This window comes from Polypterus senegalus, chromosome 5 (assembly GCF_016835505.1).
Source record: "Polypterus senegalus isolate Bchr_013 chromosome 5, ASM1683550v1, whole genome shotgun sequence".
Lineage (NCBI taxonomy): Eukaryota > Metazoa > Chordata > Cladistia > Polypteriformes > Polypteridae > Polypterus > Polypterus senegalus.
The window spans coordinates 50,859,118-50,877,119 of NC_053158.1; the positions used below are offsets into that span (position 1 = coordinate 50,859,118).

The window sequence follows — 18,002 nt, forward strand, 5'->3', positions numbered from 1 at the left end:
TAGAGAGCAACAATATACTTATAATCGACAGATCATCGCCGAGAAGTGCAGTGTTTAATACCTCTAAAGCACTTCATGACAATGTAACCCTCAACATCCTTGCAGTGCCATTAGACAATAGAGTGCTCAACTTTCCCTGCTGCTCCACCAAATACTGGAAAGATCAAGAACTCTGCAGTTGTGCAGCTGCTGACAAAAGGACAACAGCAGCAGAAATTAATCCCAAACCACCTAATCAATAAAGAATCAATAATCAAGAAGTCTGAAATGGTCGCTGCAGACAGTGACTTCGAAGGGAAGACTATGTAACAGTGATGACAAGTTGCATCAGCCAAAGATGAGTCCTCTACTGTACAAAAATGAGCTGGCGTGCCATCATGCAAATGAGCAGCTTCACAGCCTTTGGCAGGGTACCTATTAAAACAAACCTGCAATGTCACAAACAGAATTCTATCTAATATGGCAATGGCGACAGTTCCTTTTAAGGATAGGGAGCCATCTAAATTAGCCTTGTAAAGAGCAGAGGATCCATTGTGGCAATCAACACTGGTGATATAATATACAGTATTACTGTAAATAAATTAAAGTTATTATTGTTTCATAGAGTCATCAAACATGTCAGAAAATATATTGATAAGATGGATGGAGGAAAAATAAGCAACATTCTCAAACCCATTCAGTTCATTTCAGGGTAATAAGGGTCAGGTCCAATTAGATTCTAGGCAAAAACCAACCCATGACAGCCAGTGTTTAGCAAGGCCCATTCACACTTTACGCACACATCAACACTTAGTCTGACAGGAAAAGCTCAGAGTATCCAGTTAATCTAACATACATGTCTTTGAAGATGATGTTTGGGTTTGGGATTTGAACCCAGACAAGAAATACATTTGTTTAAATAAAAATGTATCCTATTTATCCATGATCAAACCTTTTTAGGTATACCCAATAAAATAAATTGGTATAAAAAGAAAAAAAATGTGGTAATATAAAAACTCTCCACAACTGATATCTAATAGTTTTTAGTATCTGAGTTTAAGAAAAAAAAATACATATCAGTCCTGTTTTTGAAGCTGCTTATTCTATTTCACGATTGTGGAAAAGCAGAGCTTATTCCAGGGAAAAAGGAGGGACCAACTATAGAAGAGGAGCAAGTTCATCACAGGGACTCACACATATACACACGCAAACCTCACTCTTATATCAGACCCCCTATCTAGACCACTTCAATAACAGTGAGCAAGCTGGAATTTGAACCCATACCCTGGAACTAAAATCACAAGCATGAAGAAAGAAATTTTTAAATTGTTACTTTTTTTGGTAAATGAAAAATAAATATTAATATGGAAGCTAATTCTTACTACAGCTTTTAACTTAATAAAGCCAAGCGTATTACCACAGCAAAGTTTAAATTTGCTGACAGGGTTCTCAGTCCCCAGGCATAGGACTGAAATAGCAGAAATGGCATTAGAATGCTTGACAAAGCAGTTGCCTCTTGAATATAATGCACAGACAGTAAATAATGTTTTTCTGCACAGGTGAACATGTACGAATTTATACATACACAAGCAATAAAGTAAGTACAACATAATTTGCTGATTCGTTTTTTTCCATAAGAAGAGCAAAAATATAGAGGGTGTGTTTCATTTAGTCATTAATCTTAGTGAGCACCAGGGTGCTGTTATATCCCACAGTCAGTCTTGTCACTCTTTAAAGTGACAGCATTGCTACCACAGCAGAAATACCCATTGCAATATGTAGTAAATAAATGTTACAAAACAAAACAATGCTGCAGCAGTAGTTTATTCTTAAGATTTAAACTAAAAACATTGTAAACAAAACTGTACAGAGACTAGACAGCTTGTATTGACATGAATACTTTTTTTAAATTGCTTTTTTATTTACAGAATTAGCAGATATAAATCTATTCTATGTCTAACCCAGTTATCCTTAGCAGGTCACAAAGTACAAATCCACATCTTAATTGAAAACCTTCTCATTATGACAAAAGCTCACATACAGAGGTAACTGTTACAGCAGTGCAAAAAAATGTGATAATGAGTTTAGCCGAAACTTAAATGGCCAAAATTGAACTATGATTTACATAGGTCCATCCAAACTATGAAATAAATATTGACAAGCATTTGATGTGTTTTATTGGCGTAATCATTTCACTAAAATATTGTTTTAAAATTTGCTTTACAGGGTGATAATATAAATGTTTTCCTAAATAATGATATTTACAGTATAATTAACAATGTGAATAACAGAAACATAAAATCCAACGTTGGATCCTGCTGTTCCCAGTGCCAGCTGCCAGGGTAGATTTTGACCCCGAATTAGATTTAGGCATGTTTGAGAATGCTTTGGTGCATTACAAATATACAAATATACTAGATCTTTTTAGATCCTAATTAATCTTTCTCTTCTTTTCCATGTTTTTGAGATTCTTTATAATTTATATTTATTAATATATTGTGATTATATTTTTATTATGATGATTTTAAAAATAACAAGTAAATGTGGATAATATTAAGGAAAAGTAATGCTCAACTTGTCAATTTAAGAAGTATAAGAAGCATAAAATTCCTAAACCATTAGAATTCCACAACTGCAAATGCAACCATCCAATCACACCCACCCATTACTATGAGGGTTGAGCTATAAGAAGACAAAAAAACAGAGATAGAAGGTGGTTTAAAAAAAGTAACCTTAAAACAGCTGTAGGTTATATCAGAAATGATCTTGCTTGTCCTAATTGTGTATTTCATCAAACAGATGAAATCGGTCTTGGAACTGTCTCTCAAACCCCTTTAGATGATGTCTAAATATTTATAGTATAGGCTGAAATCAGCTCCAAATGAATAAAATTAAAAATATGTTTTGGATGTACCAGAGCCAAAGGGTGAGTTGTTTTAGGACAGTGGTGACGAACCTGGGCACATGTGCCAGAGTGGGCACTCAGAGCCCTCTCTGTGGGCATGTGTGCCGTCGCCCCAGCACAGAGTTTGTTACTAGTGTGACGGACAGCCGGGTCCCATGCCCGGCAGGGACGCCCCTGCTTCTTCTGTTCCGGGGGAGTCGCCATGGGCAGCCCAATACCTCCCCCGGGACGCTTGGTGGCAGCCTCCCTGGCCGACGGTGATTCCCCAACCGCCCGCAGGGCTCCATGGGAGATGGAGTCCTCCACAGCTTGGTTGGGGCCCGGCATGGCCGCTAGGGGGAGCTGCCTGCTTCCCACAGCCCGGCTGGACGAGCTTTCAGCCCCACCCGGAAGTTCAATTAGGACCAGGTGGTTAATCACCTGGAATGCTTCCGGGTGGGCTATAAAAGGCCCCAGCCACCACCACTCGGAGAGCCAGGGTTGGGAGGAGGAGGAGGACTAAGCTTGCGGAGGAGTGGTGGAAGAGAAGGTGGAGAAGTGAGTTTTGTTTGGTGCTTTGAGACTGTGTTTGGGCTGTGTGGCACGGGGAAGACGTGTCACACAGCTGAAGAAAAATAAAAGCCTGTGTGTTTTGTACACGTTGCCTCTGCGTGGTCTGTGCCGGGTCGGGCGCTATATAGTGCCTTTTACACTAGAAAGCCAGAAGGACGCAGGGCCGGGCTGCTCCCTTCCTCCTCTCCACGCACGCCTGAGGACATTTCTCACATCACCCACCCCTCTGCCCAGCAGCCCAATGGGAGCACTTCCTCCCTCTCCTGTCTGGGGTAAGGCGGGTGGCTCACATGCGGCGTGAGGGTGCAGCGCGGATGGCAGCCTGTTGAGTCTGTGGCGATGGTGATTGCAATGGTGGGGTTGGAGAGAAGCTAGGTTGGAGTGAATGTGGTATAGTGGGTTCACAGCTCAAAATTGAAAAGGTCAGTTTTAATAGATAATCGCCACACTTGCGGCTTAGAGAGAGGCATGGTAGTGCTGCAAGAGTGGTTCCTGGGAGCTTCATGATGCAGGTAGTCCTCTCTTAAGTGCACAGGTGAGGAGTCGTCCGTATCTGTAATTGTTGCCGGGAGCTGCTAACCACCAGACCTGAGCCACGTCCCCATAATATATAATAGAAGTGCGAGGCGGATGGAAAGCGGAAAAAAGATAGAGAGAACAGGAATGAAGGTTAATGGGGAAGACCTGTGTGAAACACTTGAGAAGATAGCAGGGATGACAAAGGACAGCACAGTTCAGTTCTGAAAATGAAATCCTTAAAGTGTGGAAATTTCTGCCAGGTAATTTTAAGTCAATGAAATCCCTTGGGATTGCTTTCCTTACTTTGTTTCCTTGTGAGCAGCTGTTTTCACCTTTGAATCATATCAGACTAACAGATGACCTGAGTGCTGCATGTGTTGCTCTCAAACTTACAAAGTATGAACCAAGGTTAGACAAATTATCAGCATGTATACAACAGCAAAAATCACATTAGTTGTTCAAAAGCATGCCACAATAAAAAGTTGTTTGTATCATTGAAAGCTGTTATTGTGTTTTTCTTTTAAGACAAAAGATGTTAATGTATGTGTTTTTTTTTCTAAACTAAAACCTCAGTATTCAGGTTAAATTGCCATGTTGGCACTTTGCAATAAATAAGTTGGTTTGGGCTGCAGTTTGGGCACTCGGTCTCTCAAAGGTTCGCCATCACTGTTCTAGGAGCTTTCATCTTGAAGATAATACGATCTGAGTAGCAATGTTACCAAACAAATATGGTATTTTAAATGAAATCAAGGAATAATTTATTGGTACCCAGTAAAGTAAAACCATGAAGAAGGAATGGGATCTTCAATTTTAAAAGATAACATAGACAAGTGATTAAAAACCTATACAGTATATGAATAAGCTTGCAAAGCATTTAATTTCATGTTATCACATAAAAACAATCCATGTCCTGAACTGTAAGGTCCGCTGTCCAAAATAACGTGGTACAATACAAATACATGAAAATAACAGCTGGGTATGTGAATTCTTTATTTGATATTTGTTATTTGCAAAGAATGTGAAAATGTTGATGAAGTAAGATGAAGAGCATGGCAGCGTTAAGAATAGCCCATACACTGAGCAGAAATGTTCAGTTCTTCCTCTTTATTTGCGAAGGCAAAGTATGTCAATTATTAAGTGTGTGTGCTTAAAATGCAAAAATCACCTACTATTATTGTCATGTCTGTCTCCCTGTCTGTCCATATCAATCAATTCAATTGATTCATTGAAATTTTGTACCCTTATTCCTCAAAGAAACCTATCAGAAAAGTTGTATTTTTGATAAAAAAATAGGGTGTGCTGTACACACTTTAAATTTAGCAGATAACCATATAAAAGCATTGGCAAATTGTGAACCCATCAATCTTAAATCAGAGAAACAGTCTGTGTAATCACCATTACTGATTAACTTACTGTTTCAACTTTACCTTGAGTGGAGTTATTTCTTCTTGTAAATTTGAACTCTATATTTTTCTCTTTTACTCTCCTGATAATTGCTCTTTATGGCAAAAACCGATGCCAAATACATGTTATTGTAATGCCAGCACAGTTGCACACACCGTAGTGTAAACACCTTCACATCAGTGGCTTGTGTGAACCACGCTGCAACTCCAACTTGTTCTCCTGCTGATTCAGATCCTACCAGCTCAGTTAACTAGATATTGTAACCAAAAATAATTCAAAAATGAAAGCAAGAAAAGTAAAAACTAACATATCATTAAATGAATGGAAGAGTAAAAGCTCTCCCAAAGTGTTGCAAAAACTGAAAAGAAATCAGTTTAATAAGCTTTAGTGGTGTAAACATATGTATGTACTGTGTAGAAGGCAGTCCAAAAAAGTGCAATTTGAGCACAGCTTCAAAGGAATTAAAGAAACCAAAATGATCTGCAAAAATATTGAGGAAGATAATATATTTTATTGATATTGATGAGTGATTATGTCAGTTTGTGTCCCAAACACAGTTATCGAGTAAATAGTAATTAATTTATGTCAAGCTTAAGTCTGTCCTAAACACAATTACTCTAAATATGGGAACCGTGCAGTCAAACCCATTCTTACTTTTTCTTGTAGTTTACATGCATAAAACTAATATGTCCGTTTAGTCCTAATTGTTTCAACACTGCTATAATTTATGTCAGTCATAACACTGCGGAAAGTCAAGGCTGATGTTAACCACGGAAGTGGTGCAACTATATCACTAGATAGAGGTGTTTGGCATAAATTTGACACGATTGTGGGGAAATTGAAGAAGGCCTCTTCTCACTCGCTGCTGTGCACACATCTTGTATCTGCCCACTCTTCAGTCCTCATGTCAAACAGGTTTCCTTCCCCAACTGTAAGTCTTATTGTTGTTGATAGTAACTGCAGTGGATACTCCCTCAGAAAAAAAAAACTTATTAAATAATTAACAGTACAGGTGACATAAAGGCTTCATGTGTTCATGCAGGGTTTGATTCTTCTAGTCTATGTTGTGTTTGCAAATACTCTGTCTGTGTGGATTTTCCTCCAGTATTCTCCCTCATCATCAAAAATGTGCAGACTAGAGTTACTGCCAACTCTAAATTGACTCCGGTATGCATGTGTGTGGGTGTGGGTGTCCTGCAAAGTGAGCTGCCCTCTCTGGGGTTGTTTCCCACCTCATGTCCAAGTACTGTGGTGTCTAGCCTCATTTCCCTAGACCATGCATTTAATTAAGTGAGTCTGAAAACATATATGTCATTTTGGCAAAGGGGTCTTCATTGGCTGCTCAAGACATTAAACAGACTCATACTTTAAACAATTTTAAGCCACCCTTTGCTAAGTTTAAGGGAAAAAAAAATTAAGTTCCATTAAATTCTGAGAAATCAATCAGGCAAGCAAGTGATCTTTAATCTGTGTAGCTCTTTTCACAATGAGTACCTGCAGAGGATGCACTTTAAAGCTAATGTGTTCTGTACAAGTCATCAGAACATAAACAGAATTTCGATCACTTGGCCTCTGTTTCTGCTCAGATTATTTCTGTACTACTTAAAGGTTGGTTCAGTTGATACTTTAAAATATTTGGAGCACCATTATAACCTGCATTTCCTTTTTGACCTGCACTCTTGTTTGATAAATAAAGTACAAATGTTATAAATATTCCTGGAACAGAAGATTAATGTGGCACTACAGCACACATCTTTTATATTTTTGTGTTTTTTTTGGGAGAGATTTTTTTGCTATTTGTTTGTAGTGATGTCAACTAATTTGAATGCATTTTCCTAACCGTCACTGTTGTAAAAATTGATTTTTATGTTAACCTTTCTGAGCAAAAAATCAATACTTACATACTAAATGGATGTAATTCTTCCCAGATGAGATATTTATGAAACTCAGGAGATTGATGTTAGAATTTTCTTAAGAGTATATGCATGTACTTTTGAAATATTTCATTGCTCTTTACTTTATTATTGCTATATACATTACTTATTATTCCTGCTCTTATTTGAAGCTGTACCCTAAGCGTCACTTTGGAGCAGGCGATTCTCCTTGCCAGAAGTCATGGGCTTCCACCACGGTGCATCATGCAGGCCACTGATGTAATGCGGAAACAGGTAAGAGATAATAATAATAATAATAATAATAATAATAATAATAATGGCTGGTAATTAACTTGATCCCTGTCCAAGATTGAATTGGATTAAGTACACTTGAGAATGTACTATAGTAATAATAAGAATAAAGTCTCAGTAAAATGCTGAGTTCAGGTAGGGAATCTTCCTTGCAAAAATTTATGGCATTATGGTTACATTGTGTTTCTGTTGAATTAGATATTTTAGCATAGAACATGTATGAATAATAATAAAATAGAGTTCGGCATTCAACACCCTGTTTCTTTTGCCTGTTGTGTCGTAAATAATTTGAGTGTTTTTATAAAGTTGCCCACATAAAATGGTTTTATTGCACAGAAGTAATAGGATACACCCTGTGCATTTTGGCTAAACATGCATGTTTCAGATTCTAAAGTGTTATACATCAGTATGTAAATGAAAAATATCTTATCATCAATATGTCCCAAATGAAAACGTTTGAAAATTAGTTGAAAAGCACTAACAGCACTCCAATATACTGACAAAATACTTAGCAGCCACTTAGACTCTCAACTGTATTAACTTTTTTGCTTTTAATATTTGTTGTGTTCACTGTCCATATTCTTAGTCTGCTTTGGTATTGTTCTTTCACTAGTCTGTGGGGGACATGCAAGACAAAAAAAAAAAAAAATAAACATGACAATAATTAACTTGAATTTGAATTTAAACAGACAGCACATAATAGGTTTCACTTTGTCATTATTTATTCTTAAAAACATAAGCTAATATTTAAAAACCATGTGTGAAAAACTAAGTATATTCCATGATTCAGTAGCATGTAGAACCACAGTGGGGAATCCGGTTCGACTAATATAAACCTGACACATGTGGCCCTCTAGGCATGTGAATGATTGAAGCTGTTTTGGTCACTTAATCTAGAGATCTCAGAAACAATGCTAAATATGACTCTCTGCCTCTTCCTCTCTCTATATGCCCTGCAGCTCTCTGAAAAGAGTAATGTAATCTGCAGCTGTAATTTCATTACACCTCCTACAATTGCAGTTGTCCAAATCTAGCAAATCTCTTCCTAACTGTTAACATACTTTTTGAAGTCACTGAATGATGGGAAGGCAGGTTGACGTGTGTATTCTACCTAAATATACAGACACTGTTAAAGCAGGTCCTTTCTTAGTAAAGCAAACACATTTCTTCTTGCACTCGTAAATGAACAGTCACTGTTTTGGGTATGTAAGTGTAAGGTTTTAAGGCAGAGGCAGATTTATAGATACAAGTAGTATGTACAGAAGCAGGGCTTACACAAAGCACTAGGCCTCTGCTCCAAATTAATAAAATTCCTTAAAATGGCTTCATTTTTTTGTACCTTTTATTTGAACTGTTGGCAATTTCAGAAATAGATTTCAAGTTTTCATGCTTAGAGACTTGCACGGAATTGTTGTGCTGAAGTCAAAAGTTTTCATAGTGCTAAAATAATTTTCTCCTGAGTTCTGAGCCAGCCCATGTCAGTTCAAGAATACAGAACTATTGTTGTGTCAGTGAAATTGACTGTTTGCTCTGCTTTAAAGTCAGTAACCCTTTTATAGAAAGTGAAGCTTGCAACATCAATATCCATCAGAAAGTGAAAAATGAAACAAGAGGAGAAACAGACTGGAGTTTATATAAAAAGTTTTTTTTTTCTTCATTTTGTAACTGTGACAATCTAATGAGTAATGTGTCGCACAGGTAGAAACAAAATCTTCATCTGTTGCAGTAGTTGTAGTAAAAGTGACCAAAAGCACACAAGAAACAGACAAATGAACTGGCACAAGGTCATGCAAAAAACTTCCACTATGACTAACAAATATTTAACAAGTTCAGCCGTTCTAATGATCAAAAGCACTGCACTGCAAAATATAATTTTTGATAAGTATTCAACAGTTATGTGCAAAAGGAATAGATAGATAGATAGATAGATAGATAGATAGATAGATAGATATACTTTATTAATCCCAAGGGGAAATTCACATATATTAAAATATTAATATGTTAATATATGAATATTAAGACTTTGTACTCTGTTTATTATTTATCTATGCATATCATACTGTATTAAAAGTTCTACACATTGTAAGTAAAATATTAATTCATATTTGTAAGTATATTTCAAGAATTAGGAATATCTAGTTAGTATCTACTGTAAAAACATCTGTAAAATACATTAAAGTAAATATTTTTAGTAGGAAAACTAATGATTAAAATGATTTAAATTAATTAGCTGCCTGTATATTCACATTTAAGCAATATTTTGTTCTCCAGCATAAATTAATCGTTTCAATGTTCAAGAACATTTAATGGATAACTGTTGTATTGCCAGAGACTAGCAATGACGGTATATTAAAACACAGAATATATTGGATAGAATACAGAAGTTTTGCAGAACAACTATTATCTGTAACATTTCTGATCCACCTCATTTAGTTTTCTCTCATATATTCTCTCTTATATTCCAAAAATAAAGAAAACATTCTAAAATGAATCACTTTGCTAAATTTTAATTAATGGATCTATAAAAAAAAGAATAACACTAAAAATGGATTATTGATATTTTATATTTTGTTAGAAGTAAATATATTGGCTACTAAACCAATATAAGCAGCTTGCCCAAATATTGGTCCTTATTTGATGTAGTTTAATCCAAAGTTAATAATGATGATAAAATGTTGTGCTCTGCCTTCATTTTACTGATATAAACTGTACAGTGGTCTTTGATTCTGACCATTTTTTGATGGTTGAATGTTTGGATGCTCAGCTGCTAGTCAACTGACCGTTAAATTGTGGTCACATTTTGAGTATAGCAGTGGATCATAAATGTCGAAATTAAAAAATTAAAAAAAGGGAAAAACAGCACATTGCTTGTTTAAGAAGTTAATTGGAGCAAAAAATTGCAGCTACTTTGAGAACCACATCACTATAGTAATATGAACTGAGTATTGCATTTGAAATATAAAGATTGTTAGGTCTCTTTTTTGTGTCTGTTAAAATCAATTCTGTTGTTTTGGTGGTAAAATAATATGGCCAAGATAAGATCTTCCCTTTGACTTGCAAATCCTCTACTGTTTTGAAGTGATTACTTTCTGAATGAAATGACCATAAACCCTTTTTTAAGGCCATCCAAGTAAATTCCTAGGTTGAGAGCATGTAACAATTTACTAGATGTAATATAATCACATAAAGGTTCATGCCATTGTCATTTAGAACATACTGTATATCATTTGAATGTTTTCTATTTTGAAAGAAGAGAAAACTCCAATATACCATATATTGGTATTATTCATTTATAATGTAGTTTTTCATCTTTCTGTTGTCTAAGGTGGTACTCCCAAGGTTTTCTTTCTTCAGGTCAGCTGGTCTAGTATTTGTTCTGGGGGTGTTTTGTCACCCATCCTGTGGACTCCTTTAGTCTCCTCTAGAGTGTGGAGATTAATTGCCAATGAAAGTTCATCTCTTGATGCGCCATCAGTCATATTTTTTGGGGTAAATGAATGCACACTTTGTGTGAGGTCTTCTGTTGAGACAGACTCTGTCTTTTCTAGGTCTTAAATCATGCTTTCCTCTCCATAGGAATTGCGAGTTTTGTTACACTTTAAACATATAAAATACTAAATAAACTTAGTTTAATAAACTCCTGATGCTCGTGCATCTGTGAAAATCACTTACAAACTCCAGCAACGCAGTCTTCTTAATGTATGTGGAATTCAAGGAAGATAAGGAGAGAAATGTACAAAGTAGGCCAAAAAGGAGGCACTGAGCGTGATAACTCAAGTGGAAAAGACTGGAGCCATCAGAAGAACCGAGAACTATCCTATCACTCTCAGCTCAGTGATTACTGTTCTTGAAAATGTTTTAGATTATTATTATTATACAGCCAATTAAATTCATAAAAGATTAGATGGTAGCAGTTATACATATCAGGCTTTTGTAATAATGAAATCTGGTGAGGACTGCATTTTAAGTTGCAGTTCTGGAGACAAAAGTGTGAAGACTGGGAGTTAAAGCATCCTTTCAGGCAGTTCTTTCTAAGTCCCATCTTCATCCCCACAGAGCATCTTGTGAGTTACAGAGTCAGATTATTACATTAAGCACATATAAATTTTAGTGTAGTCAGGCACATCACACACCGTCACAAATCAGCTACCCACAAACAGCAAGTGACAGATTTCTGTGAAATCTCTAGTTTGTTGACTTATGTGTTTCGGGTGCTTAAATGTTAGGCCATTGGTTTATAAGATACTTTATGCATTGTTTTCCTTTTCATGTGGAGTTGCACAAATATTGTAATTGGTCAGTTCTTAGAAATGAATCAGCTGTTTAAAAATTTTCAGACAAATTATATTTTTGATATTGGTAAGATCCCATCATTTTAACCAGGTGGGGTAAGTCATGAAAAGAAAATGCAGGCATTTTTGTTTTCCTGTATAAGTTAACTTATGTGGGCGATTGAAATAAAACATTAAAGGGCTCATCCAAATAAATATGTTTTAATAATGCTTTTAAGGATTTGATATCATTTAAAGTAACTGATGGGGCATAAGGGCAATAATGGCATCATGTGCAGAACCAGATATGATTGTTGTAGAATTATGTTTGAAAACTACTGAATAAAGTATGTTTTAAAAACAGATTTTATTCAGAAATTGTATTCAGACTGTAGTCTTTCAGAATTACTGGGGAAAGATGAAATGAAAGTTTATTTAAAAATAATTCCACAATCTGAACACTGCTGACCATATTAGAAAGACCTCCAAATAAGTGTTACTTTGTGCCCATGGAAATAAATGGCAAAATATTGAATGAGGAGAGCTAGCCAGTGCTTTCACAAGGCAGGCAAAGTAATGGATAAGGACACAAGGAATCAAGTGGTAAGCATAAAAATTAAGCCTATATTGCACTTCATGGCACCTGCTCTTTGCGTTCAGTGTCTTGCAGCTGCTGCAGCAATTAGTTGCTTATTTCTGCAGACTCGGGAAAATTGCATTACACTCAGGTATCTGCCGACTATACGTAAATATGAGGAAGGTTTCCAGCTCAGGCAAATTCATTTCACTTCAACAGATATGCTTTTTTGTATTTGTAGATAATGAATAAGGTGCTACCAATAACTTGTTTATACTTTTCCATATTCATAGTCAAGCATGCAGACAATTGAAGTGCATATGTGTTATGTATCTGTACCTCTATATGGAGATGTGATATTATAATAACTTTTGCAACATTACACTCTAGCTGAATTGTTACAGGTCCTGGGAACCTAGCTCTCTGTTTATTCACTTCATAAATTGTACTGTGCATTTCAATAAACTTATTTTTGTTTCCCTGCAAAGCTAAGACTGGTGTTACACTACGCATCTTCAAGTCAGAGAACAAGTCAACTTTAATGACTACGGACCCTGGGCCTCATTGCCTTGGGGATGTCAGATTACATGACTAGGAATCAGAGGGAATGAAATTATACATCTTTTTTTATTATTATTTTACTCGTGTTGTGGATGCCCTGGTCTTAATGGTAAAAGGTATTTTAAAAGAACCTGTACCAGGATAATCATACATGAGTCAACAGGATAAGAGAAAACAAGAAAAGGAGACTTGATTTGCTGCTGTTAAAAAGGGCATTTCGTTAGGGACACCATAAGGAAGATAACAACATATTTTACAGCTATTTCTTATTTTTATCTGTTTGGGTGTGTATCTGTCTTTCTCTAAACAATTGTGTGGATATGGTTACTTTCTACAGTTTACATAAATTTAAATATATGTATCATAACACCTGCAAACATTTGTTAAAGAATGAGGAAATTGCTTTTCATAGATCTTTTGACTTAATAGAAAAAGGCCACTAATCTGTTTTGGTCTTTTCCTTAGGGTGCAAGAGTTCAAAACTCTGCCAAGAATTTAGGAGTGAGGGATCGCACACCGCAGTCAGCTCCGAGGTAAGAAATGTTACTCAATGTGAATGATAATTTGGTCGTCTCTGACTAGCTTTAAATATTAAATTCCTTAGTATACCACATATTCTCATTCTACCTAAGTACTGTATTATAACTAGGCATATTATATTATATTATATTATATTATATTATATTATATTATATTATATTATATTATATTATATTATATTATACAACCCCAAATCAGAAAAAGTTGGAATGGTATTGAGTAATGCAAATAAAAAAACACAAGTATTCTTAAATTTACTTTGACTTTTATTTCACTGCAGACAGTATGAGTCCAAGCCATTTCATGTTTTTTCTGGTCAACTTCCCGCATTTTAGGCCTACAACACATTGGCATCTGTGCAATTAGAAAGTATTGAGGCCCTTCACATGTTTCATTTTTTTTTAATGTTTCAGCCTTATGCTAAAATCATTTAAACTCATTTTTTCCCACATTGAGAAAGACATAATTGCCCAGAGTGACAAAGCAAGAACAGGGTTTTAGAAATGTTTTCAAATGTATTAAAAATAATAGAACCCAAATATCACATTGACACAATCACTCAGACCCTTTACTTGTTTGAAGAACCGTTGTTAGTGATTCCAGCCTGGAGTCTTCTTGGCAATGACGTGACGAGCTTCCCACACCTGGATTTGGGGATTTTCTGTCACTCTTCTCTGCAGAGCCTCTCAAGGTTTGTCAGGTTGAATGGAGACTTTCTGTCGACAGCTGTTTTCAGGTCTCTGTAGTGATGTTCGATTGAGATAAACTCCATGCTCTGGCTGGGCCACACAAGGACAATCCCAGAGTTGTCCCTTGAGTTGTGTTGCATTTGCTTTGTGTTTAGGTTCATTGTCCTGCTGGAAGATCAACCTTTAGCCCAGTCTGAGGTCTAGAGTGCTCCACAGCAGGTTTTCATCAAGAACATCTCAGTATTTTTCTCCTATCAGCTTTTCCTCAACCCTAAAACAGCCCTATAGCATGATGCTGCCATCATCATGCTTCACGGTTAGAATGGTATTGTGAAGGTGATGAGCGGTGCCTGGTTTCCTTCACACTTGACACTTAGAATTGAGGCCAAACTGTTCAATATTAGTTTCATCAGACTAGAGATTTTTGTTTCTGCCAGCCTAAGAGTCCTATGGATGACTTTTTACAAATTCCAGATGGTCTTCCATGTGCCTTTAACTGAGGACAGACTTCTATTTAGCTAGTCTGCCATAAAAGCCGGGTCAGTGGAATGTTGCAGTGATGGTTGTCCTGGAAATTTCTCCCATCTCCACATAGGTTCCATGGACCTCAGCCAAATTGACCATTGGCCACTTGGTCACAACTCTTACCAAGGTCCTCGTCCCCTGATTGCTTGGCTTGGCTGGATGGCCAGCTTTCGGAAAGGGCATAGTTGTTCCAGACTTCTTTCTTTTAAGACTTATGGAGACCACTATGTTTTGGGAGCCTTTAAAGCTTCAAAAGTTTTTTGTTTTTTTTTTTGGTTAGTCTCCTCTAGATCTATGTTTTGACACAATCCTGTCTATAAACTCTGCAGGCAGTTCCTTTGACCTCATGGCTTGGTGTTTGGTCTGATTCACATTGTTGGCTGTGGAACCTTCTATAGACAGGCGTGCCTTTTCTAATCATGTGCAATCAATTGAACTGACCACGGGTGGGCTCCAAAAATCTCAACACTGATCAAAAGAATGAGATGCACCAGAACTACAGTAGATTTCAAGTGTCATAGCAAAGGGTCTGAATACTTGTGTCAAATTTAATACATTTGCAAAATTTTCTGAAATCTTATTTCTCTCTGTCATTCTGAGGTATTGAGATTTGCTTGATGAGTGAAAAAAATATTTAATTGAATTTAGCATAATGTCTGCGTGGGTTTCTTCTGAGTGTTCCAGTTTCCTCCCACCAGTCCAAAGACATGCAGGTTTGGTGAATTGGCATTGCTCTATTGGACTGAGTGTGTGAATGTGTGAGTATGAATTTGTTTAACTTGTGATAGACTGACGCCATGTCCAGTCATTGTTCCTATCTTCCACGTGATGATTTCTGGGACAGGCTGCCTCTGTGTATCCTTTTCTGGAAATGCAGGTTAGAAAATGGATAGATTTTAGCATAAGGCTGCAACACAGCAAAATGTGAAAAGGGGTCCAAATACTTTCTGAATGGGCTTTGTACTAAAGAGCACAAATACAAACTGTGTTACAAATTTATTAACCATAAATCGTACAATTATTGTTCTATTCTGCTTTTTTTCTTTGATGCTCAGATTGTACAAGCTGTGCCAGCCACCACCTCCTGATGGAGACTCGTGAAGGAAAACAAAGACTCAAATGCATTCTTGCTTCAGCTTGGACTTGAGCGTTCATGTCTATCGCACTTCCTAATGAGCAGCAGTCTTATCCAGAACACTGGACTGATGAATCCTGGGAATTGCTGCCTGTAGACTTTCTGTTGTTGCCAGTGTGCCTGACTTATGGGTTTTACTTCATTCAGTTTGTTTATAGGAAGACAGTGTTAAGTAAAAACATGAATTTTCTTTCAGTGATTTTATCAGTACAATGCATCTCATTTTAACATTTTGTTTTCAGATTTGTTTTATTTAAAACATTTCTTAATCCTTTGCTAACATACTACCTTTCTTGTATTCTCCCAGATTATAGTATTGTAGTCCAAGCCTTATGGCCCCTTTTGGCAAGGCGGGAGGCTTAAATTGAGCTGCTGTTACTCTTCTACACTTCTTGTAATATTTATTTTTATACACACTCTGTTGTAATTTCATCTTACTACATAACTGTTCTTGGTGCTAACTAATGTGAAAAAAATCTCATAATAAGAGTAATTGCTCAAATTTTAAAATATGTGTTCATATTAAGGCAGCTAGAATAGGAAGGTCTTGCCATTGAGGGATATCAACATGTAAATATTCGCGTGTTTCTAATGCCATAGAATGCAAAGATTTGGGAAGGACATAGTTACATGCTGTATGTTTAATGACAATAATATTATTCTCTAAAAATATGTATACTGCTCGTTTACATAGTCTACAGAGATATCTAAATAAAAGAACTGAACCCTATATTTAAAAAAAAAAAAGTATACAAACTTGCAGAATATATTTTTTTTTATCTTTGTCTAGTATAGGAGTCAACAATTTGTGTTAAATTTCAGAAGACCAGAAGACGAAAAGAGTTTTTTTGCCAATTTATATATATATATATATATATATATATATATATATATATATATATATATATATATATATATATATATATATATAAATACTGTATACCTATACATACAGTATACAGACACACACATATATATATATAAAAGAACACAAGTTCAGTACTTAACAGGGAAAGAGAAAATAATTTATTTCTTTTGTGTAACTATTATACATATTCTTATGCCTTAAAGTGTAGATTTATTATTTCCTGTTACATTATTTTGTGTCTTTACTTTATATTGTTGACTAGATAATTCTGTTTTAACAGCAATTAAATGGTTCTAATTACATAAGCACCCCAGAGTGAATTTCTGTTTTTTTACTATTTATATTCTTCAATGGTATAATTAAAGGAGGAGTACAGGAAGCTAATCTAGGACTTTGTTAAATGGTGTGACTCAAACCACTTACACCTGAACACCAGCAAGACCAAGGAGCTGGTGGTGGATTTTAGGAGGCCTAGGCCCCTCATGGACCCTGTGATCATCAGAGGTGACTGTGTGCAGAGGGTGCAGACCTTTAAATATCTGGGAGTGCAGCTGGATGACAAATTGGACTGGACTGCCAATACTGATGCTCTATGTAAGAAAGGTCAGAGCAGACTATACTTTCTGAGAAGGTTGGCATCCTTCAATATCTGCAGTAAGATGCTGCAGATGTTCTACCAGACGGTTGTGGCGAGTGCCCTCTTCTACGCGGTGGTGTGCTGGGGTGGCAGCATAAAGATGAAAGACGCCTCACGCCTGGACAAACTTGTTAAGAAGGCAGGCTCTATTGTAGCATTAAAGTTGGACAGTAACATCTGTGGCAGAGCGACGGGCACTAAGCAAACTCCTGTCAATCATGAAGAATCCACTGCATCCACTTAACAGTGTCATCTCCAGACAGAGGAGCAGCTTCAGCCACAGACTGAGGAGATCGTTCCTCCCCCACACTATGCGACTCTTCAATTCCACCCAGGGGAGTAAATACTAACATTATTCAAAGTTATTGTCTGCTTTTACATGCATTTTTATTACTATTTAATTTAATATTGTTTTTTGTATCAGTATACTGCTGCTGGATTATGTTAATCTGTTAATCTATCTATCTATCTATCTATCTATCTATCTATCTAAAACTAATATTAAAATGTAATCATTATAAAAAATATTTCAAATTATGCAAGTATTAAATGAAGATAAATGTTTTATATTTAGGTTTTTCACATCTTTGTCGGTGAGTTCCTTATCCCATTACTTTGTGTCATGCATAACACTTAAGTCTATTATTTTGTTTT

The 18,002-nt window shown here is 36.1% G+C and overlaps 1 protein-coding gene across 2 annotated transcripts in view; it reads left to right on the forward strand.

Moving 5' to 3' along the window:
- Window positions 1-16,708, forward strand: part of prex2 (phosphatidylinositol-3,4,5-trisphosphate-dependent Rac exchange factor 2) — a 512,388-nt gene extending 495,680 nt beyond the window's left edge. For both annotated transcript variants that reach the window (XM_039754613.1, XM_039754614.1), the window contains exons 38-40: window positions 7,425-7,527; window positions 13,420-13,487; window positions 15,764-16,708. In XM_039754613.1, the coding sequence (XP_039610547.1) occupies window positions 7,425-7,527; window positions 13,420-13,487; window positions 15,764-15,809 (217 nt within the window). In that variant the 3' untranslated portion in view covers window positions 15,810-16,708. The remainder of the gene's footprint in view (window positions 1-7,424; window positions 7,528-13,419; window positions 13,488-15,763) is intronic.
- Window positions 16,709-18,002: the final 1,294 nt, after the last annotated feature.